We start from the raw sequence: 15,171 nt of genomic DNA, 5'->3' as shown, positions 1-15,171 counted from the left end.
CACTCCCTTCCTTCATAAAGCCATGCAAAATTGCTCTATATTCTAAGTAAGGGCGGGATGTTTGATGTGCAAACGCAACTGTAAGATAAATCCCTGAGCAATATTTTTGGCCACCATGTCCTTCCTATAGAAACTCTGGGGTTATCACTGAGGTAGGGTTAGTAATGGTATGTGAGACTGGAGAGACGTGTGGAAACCACCTCATGGTATTTGGACTTCACTAGTTAGGCAAGAGGAAGCTATTGAATATTTCTGAGCACAGGAGTGACACAGAGGTGTACCAAGTAGGTGGGAGGCAGTGGAAGCAATCTACCTCAGTGGGGAAGAGTATTGTATCACAAACTTTGTTTAGAATTGCTAGTACTTGGTAATAATTAAAGCAAAACAACTTTAATTGAATTTTGTTATTTTAATTTTACTTACAGAAAATTCATCCTCTTTTGTGTACCCAGGTGTTTCATTCTCACCATCTTACCGTAGGAGTATTATCATCGGAATTAGAGTAGATGAGGTAAGGCACAGTGGCTCATGCCTGTAATCCTAGCACTCTGGGAGGCTGAGGCAAGAGGACTGCTTGAGGCCAAGAGTTTGAGGTTATGGTAAGCTATGTTTCTGCCACTGCACTCCAGCCTAGGCAATAGAGTGAGATCCTGTCTCTTAAAAAAAAAAAAAAAAAGAAAAGAAAATGAATTGGAATGAATGAAAATTAATTTGATAGCAGTTTATTAAACAGATTGGGGAGAGGGACAGACTGGCAGATATCATTCAGTATACAATAGCTGGTTAGTGATGGCAATTCTGAAAGAAAAAGTGGTAGAAACTGGGAGGTATTGTGAGTGTAGTATGACCTTTTAAAACTCACAGGGTGCATACCTTGTGGATGTATAAAACAATGTGAAAGAATAAATTTTCCAGAAAGTAAGAAGAGGAGTTAGAGACTTTTATAAAAGAGAAGTCTATGATGTTCTCTAGGAAAGAAAAGAATTTTCGGAAAAATGTATGCATTGATGAAATGATTTCTTTTTGCCCTCATTTATATTTATTTTCTGCTCAAATGAAACACTTGAACTGCCACTCAATTTCCGGGACAGACTTCCTGTTCCTACATTCTTCAGTTTGCTTTCTCAATTTTTACTTTGTTTAGCAATATCAACATTACCTCATTGGGTTTTAGTGAGTTTTGAGAGAATATATAATCTATAGAACATTAGTTCTTCTCTCCCACCAGACAGATGAGTGCATATAAAGACATGTATTTATATAGCTACTGTTTTAAAAGTGTTGCTTCAAATTACCTAAAATATGGCAACCATTATATAGAGAACCACTAATAAAAACTGTTTATATAATTTATCAATATTGAAATCATGCTTCATATTTCCTTTAAGCACAAAATAATTATTTTCACACATGTGCAAGAAATCATATATGAATTATTTGATGCCTTGAATTCACCCTCATAGAATTTCATCTCCTAATGTAAAGAAAACTGACTAGAGTAATTATTGCAGGATTGTACTCTTTCCTGTTGTCAGTAACCTTCCTACCAAATTCATTGTGAGATTTGTCACCCAATTGACTGTCCATATCCACCATTTCTCCAGAGCCTGGGCCAGCAGACTTTTGCTGCATAGTCCAAAATGATGACGTCCTGGGTGTGATTACAAGACAATATGAAGCAAACATTAGTGAACATCAGTGCTAGCAAAGAAATTCACAAAATAACAATTGGACTGCTTGGCTGATTCTTCCACTGTGCTTTCAACTCTTTACAGGTATAGGCCATGCCTTAAACTTCACTGAGTCTAGCACTGTTCCTGTTGCTATTATTATATTTGTAGCTTATGATAAGCAGAGTTAATTTAACATAGGGGTTATGAACATGGATTTCAGAGTTGGACCACTTAGTAACTGTATTAGTCCATTTTCACACTGCTGATAAAGACATGCCCGAGACTGGGTAAAAAATAAAAAGGGTTTAGTGGACTTACAGTTCCATATGGCTGGGGAGGCCTCACAATCATGGAAGAAGGCAAGGAGGAACAAGTCACATCTTATATGGATAGCGGCAGGCAAAGAGAGAGCTTGTGAAGGGAAACTCTTGTTTTTAAAACCATCAGATCTTGTGAGACTTATTCACTGTCACGAGAACAGCACAGGAAAGACCTGCCCCCGTGATTCAGTTATTTCCCACTGGGCACCCCCCACAACACTTAGGAATTCAAGATGAGGTTCGGGTGGGGACACAGCCAAACCTTATCAGTAACTGCACCACCTTTAATAAGTAATTATCTTTCTAAGGTTTAAATTCTTCTGTAAAATGAAGATTCATGTATTTTCACAAATAATAAAATGATGAAAATTCCTACCACTTTGGAGCTTACATTGTAAAGTGATTTGGGGGGTCGGAAGAGAAAGAACAATCAATAAGTATAAAAATAAGTAAACTTATTTACTAAGTTAAGTGCTATAGGAGAAAACTAGACAAAGTAAAAGGCTTTGAGAGTGCCAAATTAAGGAAGGGAATTGCAATTTTGGAAATGCAGCCAAGGGACTTTTAAATGAAAAGGTGGCATTTCACTTGAGACCTGAAGGAGATAAGGGAGTTAGTCATGTGGAAATCTGGAGGAAGAGACCCAGGCAGAGGGAGCAGCCTATGCAAACACCATAAGGTGGGAGCACCCCTGATGTATTAAGAAAAGGGGCTGCATAGCTGAAGTGAGCAGAAGAGAGAGTAGGAATGTCCCAAGCCTACGGGATCTTTGGGCAAGCTGCAAATAATTGGCCCTTTCACTCTGCAAGTACTGCCCCACATCCATCAAGTACTTTAGAAGGATTGAAAGAAGTTTGACTATCAATCATTTGATGAATTTTCCTGCCCACTATTTTTCTATACCAGTGTGAAATATGCAGAGTAATACTTCTGCCTCATCTTTACCAAGCACTTACTATGTTCCAGAGATGATGCTAAATATTTTTACATTAATAATTTCAGTTAATCCTGACAACAGACCTATGAGGTAGATATTATTATGCTCATTTTATTGATAAATAAGTGAAGACTTAGGTAGATTTAGATTGTTCAGACCATAGTTAATACTGTGGCCAGTAATTACGGCACATAATCCTAATGTTTCAGGAATTTATACCATTTAGTTGAGGAGACACTCCTCAACTAACCCTCAATTTTACTTCAGGTTAAGTCACTTACTTTCCCTTTTATATTAGAGACGTCTGTTAGTTTGTCTACAGGAAGTATAATACCTCACAGGGTAATTTATTCACAAATAGGAAAATATGTATAAAATATTGTAGCAATCTGCCTGCAATATTGTAAGTGTTCAAAAGGTTGTTGATATTATTGTTGTTGTAAGCTAAGGAATGCTAGAAAAACATCAAAGTTACAATTACTCAAAATAACTTTTGCTGAGCATCTACTAGACATAAAATAATAATCACCTCATTATTAATATTGGACTTTCTGAAGTATATTCTTACCTTTCTCTTCTAATCTTTTAGTTGAGATTTTTTTCCAGCTTTTTTTTTTTTTTTTCCGGATACAGAATCTTGGTATATTGTCTAGGCTGGACTCAAACTCCTGGGCTCTAACAATACTTCTACCTTAGCCTCCTGAGTAGCTGGGACTACAAGCACATGCCACTATGCCTGGCTCTATAGTTTTAATATTTAAGAATTCTTTCACCGATTGTTTATTCCTTTAGGCTTTGTTGTTGTTTCTATATTTTTTAATGAATGCAACTTTTATCTTCTGAGGATAACAGAGGCATTTTATTAAATTGTTATTAGTTGATGATTTCTTCTACCTCTATTCCCTGCATTGTTTGGTTCCTCATCTGGATTATTGTTTTTCGTCCTCGTCCTTTATTTTTGTTTCTGTCATTCATGTTGTATATTTTCCATATATGTTTGATGAATTTTGCCATCTGCTTTATTCTGTGGAGAAATGGTAAAATTTTTCCAAAATGGCCATTCCTCATGTTTATGAGCAGCAATACAGCTTTTCTTTGCAGTGGTTAAAAGCTCAAATATTAGTTCTAGAGTTCTTATCTTTGTAGTTTTTTTCTGCCAGTTTTCTCTTTATGGAAAATAACTCTGGCTCCCAGCTTTCCGGATTTCCATAAACCCTGTAGAAGGGGAATTGTGGTGGTAAAGGGGAGAGGCGGTTTCTACAGACTTTCACTTAATCCTTTCATGTCTACCTTGTACCTCTCCCAATAACAAATTGTTGATGTTCCAACATTATGGAGTTGGTTAATTTCAGTTATTCTTGACAATAAGACTGATGTCACTATGGAGTAGGATTAGTTTGGCTGGCTGAGTGGGGTTGAAAGGGGACCTGAAAATCTAAATAGTTTCTATGTAGAATAACTCTAATTCATGATTCTCAGCCTTGGCACTATGGCTATTTTGGGCTGGGTAATTTGTTGTGAGGGATGGATATGTGCATGGCAGGATTTATAGCAGAATCTCTGGCTGCATGCCAGTAAACTACATGCCAATAGAACTCCCCTCCCCGCCCCCCCACCCCGACCTTGACTACTAGAAAGTTCCCCTGGGGACAAAACCATCCTCAGTTGAGAACCATTGTTTTAACTTTAGACCTGTGTGTATCCTTTTACTTCTTTCAATGTTTCATTATCTTCAAATCTTAAGGCTCTCAAAGATTCTGTAGGAAAAAAATCGGTTTTCTTGTTTTAGGAATCCAATTCAGCCAGCACTCAAGCTGAAACTTCTCTGATTATTCAAGAATGTTGTCAATATTTATTTCTATTTCTTAATTTCATTTTCTGTCTTCAAAATTTTTGTAAAATATATGTCTTCCCTATTGTTTTCTCTGCTGGCCTCATTAAAATTATAGGTTATATTTTAAAAAATTCCTATTTTGTTACTGAAGTATCAACAAAAAGAGGAAAAGGCACATGCTTGATCTGAACTTTATCAAAAATTGGTAATTGTTTTCATCTCTTACTATTAACTGTTTTCTAAATCAATCCTCTTGCTTTCGGAATCCAAATCAGCCTGCACTCATACTGCAGTTTCTCTGATTAGTCAAGAACGTTGCCAATATTTATTTATATTTCTTCATTTCATTTTTCGTCTTTAAAATTTTTCAAAAATATCTTTCTCCCATGTTGTTTTCTCTGCTGGTCTCATTAAAATTAGGGGTTTTAGTTTTTTAAATTGCTGTCATTTTGAAGTAGTGAGAAAAAGAGGAAAAGACATGTGCTTAATCTAAATTTTCCCAAAATTTTATATTTTAGTAAATGTATTTAGATGCATATTTTTCTAACAATGGGCATTCTTAGTTAACACCTGTATCCTTTTTCTTAAGCAAGAAAATAAATTTATTATAATTTTTACTTATTCTGCCCTAGTATTCCTCATGGGTAAATCATGTCTTAATTTTATTAATCTTTGAATACACCCTTTCTAACAAGTTGGATCCTTTATCAGAAAGCAGAGTATGTACAATATACTTATCCTTTAGTTCCGTCTTCCTGGGCACTAGCTCTCTTATCACAATAGGATATATACCTACAGATCAGCTTGATTATAATTTAATTTACTGTATTTGGCAGCAACATCTTATAGTGGTAACCCAGACTGACATGAAATCTTCCATTTCAATTGACAGTTATAAAGCAACAGACTATAGATTTAAATTATTTGAGTAGTTACTACATTAAAACACATCTTTTGCTTTCCTTCCTTTGCTCCCAACCACATGCACAGCAACCAGTATATTTCCAAATTTTACTCCTGTTTATAATGCTATTTCTTAAGCTTCTAAACATTACAGTGTGCATTGCACCTCTGCTAATCTCCATCCAAATTCTGCTATGTTTTGGAGTTGTCTGTGAGAAAGTGTAGTGCTGATGAGGGGATTGAAGGTTCAGGATTCCAATTTTGGCTGCTTAACAGGAACAGTTGAAAGATGGCATGAGGTTTTTGATCCGTGGTTTTCCATTTTCGTGGTATAGTAAGCATAGGTATCACTGCCAAACTTCTTTGGAGCTCTATGTTATTTGGGTTTAGAGCTCGGAGCTACGTTAAACAGCTGAATAAATGTTTCCGAATGGAACTCTGTCTATGATGCGGCTCCTGAAAATTCTCTCTGAGTGTTGTTAACTAGTTTCCTCTTAAATTGAGTTTATAGTTGTTTTGTCATGTCCAAATGTCTTTTTGCGACTTTACTTCTAACTGAACAGAGTGATAGAATTTATCCTCCCACTTGAAATGATAAAAATAAGGACAAAATGTATTAAATAATTGTTTGCTAGATGTTGGACATCAGGCAACAAGGACAATGTTTGCTGAGAAATAGGAAATAAATTATGTGAATCTTACAATTGACCCAGATTGCCGCTTTCAGAGTATTTCCAGTCCATGACTTAGGGAGAGAAAACCCAGATGGAGCTCAGAGGGTTCTTCTCCAAATTGAAGAGATATAGCCAAGTGTTTCAGGAATTCAAAGTAGTTAGTTTGCAGAGAGGAGAGAGAGGAACACAGAGATAATTCCATATATCTACAGAGCATCTTCCTTAAGAATTCACTTGAGTACTGATCACTGCATGTATGAGGCTGCAGAAAGCACAACTTTCAATTACTAAAAGTAACAATAGTTGACACTCATGTAATGCTGGGAAATGTGCCTGTTTCCACCAGCTGAACTGGAGAGAAAATGTATGATTCACGGGGCTTTTGATAAGTGTACACAAAAGGGTCTAGCTTCAATAGTGGAGAATAGCCCTAGGCTGATAACTACTTCAATACCACCTAATAAATCTTAAGAGCAAGACTCAAAAGGAATTGTTTCCAAGTAATTTAACTGCATCCGAGAACAAAACTCAAATATATTTGTAAAAGCACTAAAATACGTAGTACCCAACAAGAAAAAATTCAGTCTCTGACACCAAATCAAAGATTATCAGGCATGCAAAGAAACAGGAAAGTACAACTCATAATGAGGATGCAAATACATCAGTCAAAACTGATCCAGAATTGTGAGAGGCGTTAGAATTATCAGGCCAGTATATTGAAACAGATATTATAACTTTACATAGTTTAAAAGTTACATAAAAATATGGAAGGTACTAAATAACCCTACAGATCAAAATCCCAGAGAAAAACCTACAGTGTATGGAATAAAAATACACTGGATATAATTGGTTATACATTAAACATAAAACATTTATGTTATATTTAAAAAGTTAGTGAACTTGAAGTCATAGTAATATAAACCTATCCAAAATGAAACAGAGTTGAAAGAGCATTTGTAAAAATGAAAACAGCATTTGTGAGCTGTGAGACAACTTTTAGAGGCTTGGTGTATGTGTAATTTGAGTCCCTACAGGAATGGGGGAGTGGAGCTGGGAACATAAAAAATATTCAAAGAATTTATGGCTGAAAAATTCCAAGTACAGTAAGGACTGAAAACCATAAAGCCACACACCCATGAATCTCAAGAAAACTAAAAAAGAAGTAACATGAAGGAAATCACAAAAGGCGTATTATAATTGAATTGCTCAAAGCTAGTGATAAATTTTTAATGATAAAATAAAATACTAAAGCAGCCAGAGGAAAAAGACATGTTAAATACATAGATAAAACAGTAAGAATTACAACAGATTTCCTATCCAAAATAATGCAAAGAAGAAGACAGTGGGGCAACATTCTTATAACCATGAAAGAAAACAAATAGTGCACTTATGATTCTATATCTAGGAAAGAGATCTAAGATGAAGGTCAAATAAAAACTATTTGCAATACATATAATGAAAGAGTTCATCACACACAAACCTATACTATAAGAAACATTAAAAAGAATTCCTTCAGTTGGAAATAAAATGGTATCATATGGAAATACGGATCTGCACAAAGAAACAAAGAACACCCAAAATGGCAACTGCATTAGCAAATATGGAGGGTATTTTTCTAATGATTTAATTTTCTTTAAATACAGTTGACAGTTTTTAAAAATAATAATAATATAGTAAAGCTTTTATAACATGTATAAGTAAAATGTCTGGCAGTAATAACACCATAATTAGGAGGGGGAAAAGGAAGTACCCTTGACCCTTGAATGACATGGGAGTTAGGGGTACTGATTTCCTGCCAAGTCAAAAATTCATGTTTAACTTTGACTCTCCAAAACCTTAACTACTAATGGCCTACCGTTGACCAAAAACCTTACTGATAACATGAACAGTCAATTAACATTTATTGTGTATATATTATTTACTGTATTCTTACAATAAAGTAATCTAGAGAAAAAAGAATCTTTAGGAAAATCATAAGAAAGGGAAAATGTATTTACTATTTGTTAGGTGAAACTGGATCATAAAGATCTTTGTCCTCTTCATCTTCACTTTGAGTAAGATGAGGAGGAGGAATAAGAGGAAGAGGAGAGATTGGTCTTGTTGCCTCAGGGCTGGCAGAGGTGGAAGAAAATTCTTTTACAAGTATACTCATGCAGTGATAACTCGTGTTGTTCAAGGGACAATTGTATACTATTGTAAGATCTTTATACTCTATTTGAAGTAGTATGTCACTTAAAGCTAGGTTGTGATAAAGATGTAGAATAGAAACCACTAAAATCATAAAACAAAGAGTTATAGCTAATAAACCAACATGGAGATAATTTGAATCATAAAGAAATATAAAATAACACAAAACAGGCAAAAAAAAAAAAAAAGAAAAAAAAAAAAAGAAGAAGAAAAAAGAAATCCCAAACAGATGGGACAAATAGAAAGAAAATATCAAGATAATAGATTTAAACCTAATCATATCAATAATAATGCTAAATTTACATGTTCTAAATAGTCCATTTAAAAGTCAGAGACTGGAAGATTGGTTAAAAAAGGAAAAAGTACAACTTAACTATATGTTGCTTGCAGAAAATATATTTAAGTATAAGACACAAATAGGTTAAAAGCAAATGTTGGAAAAGATAAATCCTGTGAGTACTAATCATAAGAAATCTAGGGTGACTTTATTAATATGAGAAAACATGAATTTTTAGAAATTTTGTCCAAGATAAAATATTGGCCAGGATGAAGAAGGTAATTTCATTTTGTGAAAGGAGTCATTTTATCAATAGGATATAACAGTTCTTAATATTTCTGTACCAACAACAGAGCTTCAGAATGCACAGAGAAAAAACTCATGTAACTGAAAGAGAAAATAAAATCCACATTTGTGGGCAAAAATTTCAATACCCTTCTCACAATAATTAGTAGAACAAACTGACAGGAAATCAGTAAATCCATAGATTAGAACAATACTGTCAACCAACTTGACCTAATGGCCAGTTATGGAACATTCAACCCAACAGAGCAGCAAACTGCACCTACTTTTCAGGCCTACACAAAATATCTACCAAAATAGATCAAATTCTGAACCATAACACAAACCTCAAAAGATTTAAAAGAATTCAAGTCATATAAAATACATTATCTGGCTGCAGTTAAATTAAATTAGAAAACAATAACAAAATAACCTGGAATTGCTCTAAATATTTGGAAACTAACTCACACAATTCTAAATAACCCAAGATTCAAAGAGGAAACCCAAAGAGGAATTAAAAAGTATTCTGAACAGAATGAAAATGAAAACACAGTATAAGAAAATTGTGAGATGCCCAATACGGCAGGACTTAGTAGTATATTAATAGCACTAAATGCCTATGGTAGGAAAGGATGAAGACTTCAAAGAAATATCTTCTACTTTACGAAATTAGCAAAAGAAGAGAAGACCCAAGCCAGGCTAATGAAAGCTATTTCTGAGTATCTAACTGCATCTCATGGGGATGATCATTTCTTTCCTCTGCTCTTGTGGCTGAAAGCATGTTAAAGCCCAAAACTGTGATTCAGGCAAGACCGAAATTTCTAAGACCAAATTGCATTTTAAGCTGTAAAGAGCAGGAGAATCTCCATGACTTGAACTGTGAATAGGTATTTGTTTGTTATCAGAGATAGTAATTGTACTGCTTTATCTGTCTTTCCTTCCATGCTAGTAAAAGAAAGCTCAATAGTCGTTGATCACATGATCATAGAGAACAATCTACATTTCTCAGCCTCCTTGGCAGCTAGGTGTAGAAATGTGGTTTAAGTTCTGGTCAATGATACTGTATCTATTAACTTTTGCTGCTTAAGTTAGTGGCTAAACACAATACAAATTGCTTATTTCTTTAGGATTCTATGGTTTGGCTCAGTGCTGGCGTGCACTAACTTGTCCAACCTCTTCTGGGCTCTCTCATTTGTCTGTGATTAGCTAGCTGGTCAAGTAGCGGTTAGATAGGAAGACCTCACTCACATATGTGGTGGTTGACAAGCTGGCTGTTCACTGGGGCAGTGGGAGCAATTATTAGCTGGGGCACCTCAGTTTTCTGCCATACAACCTCTAATATTCTAGCAGGATAGCATGAGCTTGTTCACAAGGTGATCTCAGAGTTCCAAGCCCAGCAAGAGAGAATGAACTCTAAATTTGCAGGCATTTATTTATTTGTTTATTTATTTATTTATTTATTTATACTTTATGTTCTAGGGTACATGTGCAGAACGTGCAGGTTTGTTATATATGTATACATGTGCCATGCTGGTGTGCTTTTGCAGGCATTTTTAAATGTCTGTTTGAATCATAGTTGCAAGCATTATATGTGCTAGTATTTGGCCAAAGAAAACCAATAGGTCAATCTAGAGTTGTCGTGGAAGGATCGTACCAAAGAGTGTCTTATGATTTGGAAGTATATTTTTAAAAGAAAGAGGAATGCCTTTCTCTCTTTCTACTTCTTGGTGGACAGGAATTGGTTTTAGAGTATGAGTAGATTTGTATTTTCTCACATTAAAAAGGGAGAATCTACAGGTATAGAATCTACAGAAGTAAACTTGGTATTTTCAGTTGAATTTTGGGAAACTGACTAACGTTAACATTTTTAAAAGTAATAATGCCTTACTTTAGTTTTAAACTATATTTTAAGATATAGTTAATTTACAGAAATTATGGTCTACATGTGTAACAGAAACTTAGATTAATGAAATGGGAGTAAACTTGTTATTTTATTAATTTGTGACAGAGTTGTTCATATAGAAAGAATTGTTTTTATTGACAAAAATATCTGGATAAGACTTAGGTTTTCATAAGAATCAAGGCAATAATATACACTTTTGGGATGTATGTGAGAAAGTGACCATGCAAAGTCAGGTGTACAGAAAAAAGTGGATATGCTTTATGGCAGAGAAAGGAGGAAGAAGAGAGAAGCCACAGAGATGGTAGATAATTGGAGTGCCGATGAAAATCTCTAGCTATAGGGGAAACTAAAGGGATATTATGAATTGCAAAGTAATGATTTAATTCCTCTTTTACCCCAAACCTTTAATAAAGGTTAACAACTACATTTTGTTTCTTCGTTTGTTTTGAACAAGAGTTCTTGAAATTGAGGCATTAGCTGAGTTTCACCTCTGGGTGACACAGGGCAGTGCTGGTAGGAGCCAGAAAGACTTCAAAATGGAAGAAGCAGAAGTGTAGGGTCAGGGCGACTATGAAATGATCAATATGTGTAGAATTCTTATAAACTTAAGGAGCACTTCTGTCGTTCAGGAATGGAATTAGGGTCATAGGCAGCCTTATCTAGATTTCAAAAGGTAAGGACGCTTCAGCTGATACATGCATTACATGTAAATAAGAATACAACAAGACCAGAAGCCGTGGCTCATGCCTGTAATCCCAAATATTTGGGAGGCCAAGGCGGGCAGATCATCTAAGGACAGGAGTTCAAGACCAGCCTGACCAACATGGTGAAACAGTGTCTCTAATAAAAAGACAAAAAATTAGCCATGCATGGTGGCCCAGCTACTGGGGAGGCTGAAACAGGAGAATCTCTTGAACTTGGGAGGCGGAGGTTGCAGTGAGCCGAGATTGCGCCATTGTACTCCAGCCTGGGCAACAAGAATTAAGCCGTCTCAAAAAAAAAAAAAAAAAAAAGAATATAACAAAACATATAAAAGAAAAAGTTTTTGCACTTTTATTTCTCTTTACCTTTTGCACGCTTCCTTGCTATTTGAAAACATATTGTTTACATGTGGGTAATGTTTAAGATTATTATTTGAGGGAAACATAATGTATGTCCAATGCCTTAAGGTGTTTACCATCCGTTTGGAGAACAGGACTGATACCTATAAAGTACCAGCAAATACTCAGGCCTGAGTAATGGGTTGATGTACTTGAAGTGTTACAAGTATGTACTGACAGGCCTATTGGATTTTCATGATGTGCCTGTATGTTACACATATCCACCAATAAATGCCATTTAGTTTTGTAGGCTGAATCAAATCTCTGTCTTGAGTAATGATTTTGTATCCTTTGGACTAGATGTGAATAAGACCAAGAAACAGTCAGGCACAAGAAGGCAATTCATCGTTCTTATTCATCTTTCTAAACCTATATGCATCTTTGATACTGAGGTTCATTATTATCTACAACTACATTTGGTTTGCATATAACCATTTATCTTTTAGTCTTAGATATTTTCATATCAATTGTCTTAATTTATCCTTAAATAAAGCTTCCAGTGAGTCTCTATTTCTTGGACGAGGAAAATTGAGGCAGTGATAGGTCTTTAAAAATTATTTAATTTCTAAGTCCTTCTTGTAACTGAATCCCAACCTGGATATTTTTAAATATCCTCGAAATTAAATAGAAATCAAATAATATCTTTTCACAAGTAGGTTACTTCCCTCTGTGGTAACTCTGCCTCCAAATGTGAAGAGCTGGATTCAATCCAAGTGAAAGAAAGTCAGGGGGGAAAATGTCAGGAACTATAAAAGAGATTTGAAGTCTGTACCCACATTGCTGTGTTAGAGTCCTAAGTTATTAAATTTCTCATATTTATTTGACATTTTATATACATATGTCTGCTTACGAAGAGTTTAGTTCTCATCTTTCTTTAATCAACCTAGTATTATCTATGCGTAAAGTGGATGAACACTATATTTTATGTATTTTCATTCTTCTCAAATCAGATGCTTGAAGAGTAAAATGGCACAGTATTTTAGCTGTTATTTTGCTTGAAAATGCTTTAAAACAAGAAACATTTTTGGAATTTCTTACCACAATATAAATCAGCTAAATATATTTAATGTGGTGAAATGAATCATACATATGCTGAATAGTCCAAAAAGGGGAGTTGGGTAAGAAAACATGTATTAGGGTCAATATCAATAGGCATAAATAATTCTATTAACAAATAACATTAAATATTGTTACATTGCTTATGGAATGATATCATTATAGAAAGATTCTCCCTTAATTTAAATACCTAGCATTTACAAAACAAGTTTAAATCAATCAGACAGTAAACAAGAGGAATCAAACAGAGAGGTGGGCTGGGTGCGGTGATTCACGCCTGTAATCCCAGCACTTTGGGAGGTTGAGGTGGGCAGATCACGAGGGCAAGAGATCGAGACCATCCTGGCGAAATCCCGCCTCTACTAAAATTACAAAAATTAGCTGAGCGTGATGACAGGCGCCTGTAGTCCCAGCTATTCGGAAGGCTGAGGCAGGAGAATCGCTTGAACCCAGGAGGCAGAGGTTGTAGTGAGACAAGATTGCGCCACTGCACTCCAGCCTGGTAACAAAAAAAAAAAAAAAAAAGAGAGAGAGAGAAATAGTGTCCTAAAGACTAAATTAACTGCTGACTGTTTTCTATTTTCAGTCTCTACATATTTATATTTTGATTTCTATATATAGTATTTAATGGTTAATTCCCCATTTCCCTTTTATTCTTATACAACTAACTTCTATGGATTTTATTTTCATTCAGTTCTATATATTCCCCCTGCTGAAGCCTCCCATGTTGTGTGTCAAGAGGAAAAATATCTTATTACCTTCTTGTCTGTTGAACATTTAGTTTTCTTCTCCCTCCCTCCCTGTCTTGTACCTAATGAGCAAATTATCTAAAAATAGATACGTTCATCATTCTACAAAATGTTGTATCTTCTCTAGATTGGAGGCCAGTGTAATTGTAAGAGACATGTGTCTGGCAGACAGTGCAATCAGTGCCAGAATGGATTCTACAATCTACAAGAGTTGGATCCTGATGGCTGCAGTCCTTGTAACTGCAATACCTCTGGGACAGTGGATGGAGATATTACCTGTCACCAAAATTCAGGCCAATGCAAGTGCAAAGCAAACGTTATTGGTATGTGTAACACAAAAGTTTACAGTCACATCTCTATTACCATCTGGAATAAAATTCTCTATTTGATTTCTTAACTGAAGAGTAAAGCAAATTTCTTTGCTCAAGGAAGGCTGGAAAAAAAATTTTGGATGAAATTAACTGTTTAAAATGATTAAATTAATAATTCTATCAAACTGCAGCTTGAAGCTTAGTTTAATCAACCCTTTAGAAGTTTCTTTATTCTGTAGATGCATTAGTTCACATGGTCCCATACTAATAAGTCATAGAAAGATATAATTTGCTTACTGCATAGATGTTTCTTTTAGAAAATTAGCACTTTTTCAAAATGTTTTACACTTAATGAGTTCTAAGCAAATCATTTTCATGCTAGTTTTCTTAATAGACCAAAATAAATGGATTTTTTCAAAATATTCTGTGCTACAGGGTCCTTTGTGATAAATCTTTCCATTTTTTTCTATTATATTTCTTTGAACTGTTCCTATGAAATGCAAAATAAGTCAACATAATTCTACAGATCATGTATATTGCTCGGGTTACTTATAAAGGGCTACATAATTTTAATTTTGTAATTCAGCACCAAGTTGATTATAATAAACAGCTACCTTCGCTGTTATTTATCATTTTTTTATACAAGACGTGCTTTTTTGTTTGTTACTCCCACAGGTATTTTTCAGAAATTAGATTTGATTATAGCAATTTATTACATCCAACATTTTTGAGGGGAACCACTGCCACATAAGGACAAAATTTATCATGTGCCCAAAATGCACTATGTACATAATGCACTTTGAAATTTTGATATATGAGAATATTATGAGAGGAAAGTTTCCTGATGAAGTGAGCCCTGTATTGTAACTGAATATGTCTTGGTTCGTATAGGAAGTTCAAAAAAGACCTTTGCCTTTCTATTGTCATTCAAGACACCAAGTCATCCATGGTTTGTCTAACACTGA

The 15,171-nt window shown here is 34.9% G+C and overlaps 1 protein-coding gene across 2 annotated transcripts in view; it reads left to right on the top strand.

The window, feature by feature from the left end:
• Positions 1-15,171, top strand: part of USH2A (usherin) — a 797,990-nt gene that overhangs the window by 160,657 nt on the left and 622,162 nt on the right. For both annotated transcript variants that reach the window (XM_015116260.3, XM_015116269.3), the window contains one exon: positions 14,023-14,218. In XM_015116260.3, coding sequence (XP_014971746.3) covers positions 14,023-14,218 — 196 coding nt within the window. The remainder of the gene's footprint in view (positions 1-14,022; positions 14,219-15,171) is intronic.

Source organism: Macaca mulatta, chromosome 1 (assembly GCF_049350105.2).
Source record: "Macaca mulatta isolate MMU2019108-1 chromosome 1, T2T-MMU8v2.0, whole genome shotgun sequence".
Lineage (NCBI taxonomy): Eukaryota > Metazoa > Chordata > Mammalia > Primates > Cercopithecidae > Macaca > Macaca mulatta.
This window is presented reverse-complemented; position numbering and strand designations above follow the sequence as displayed.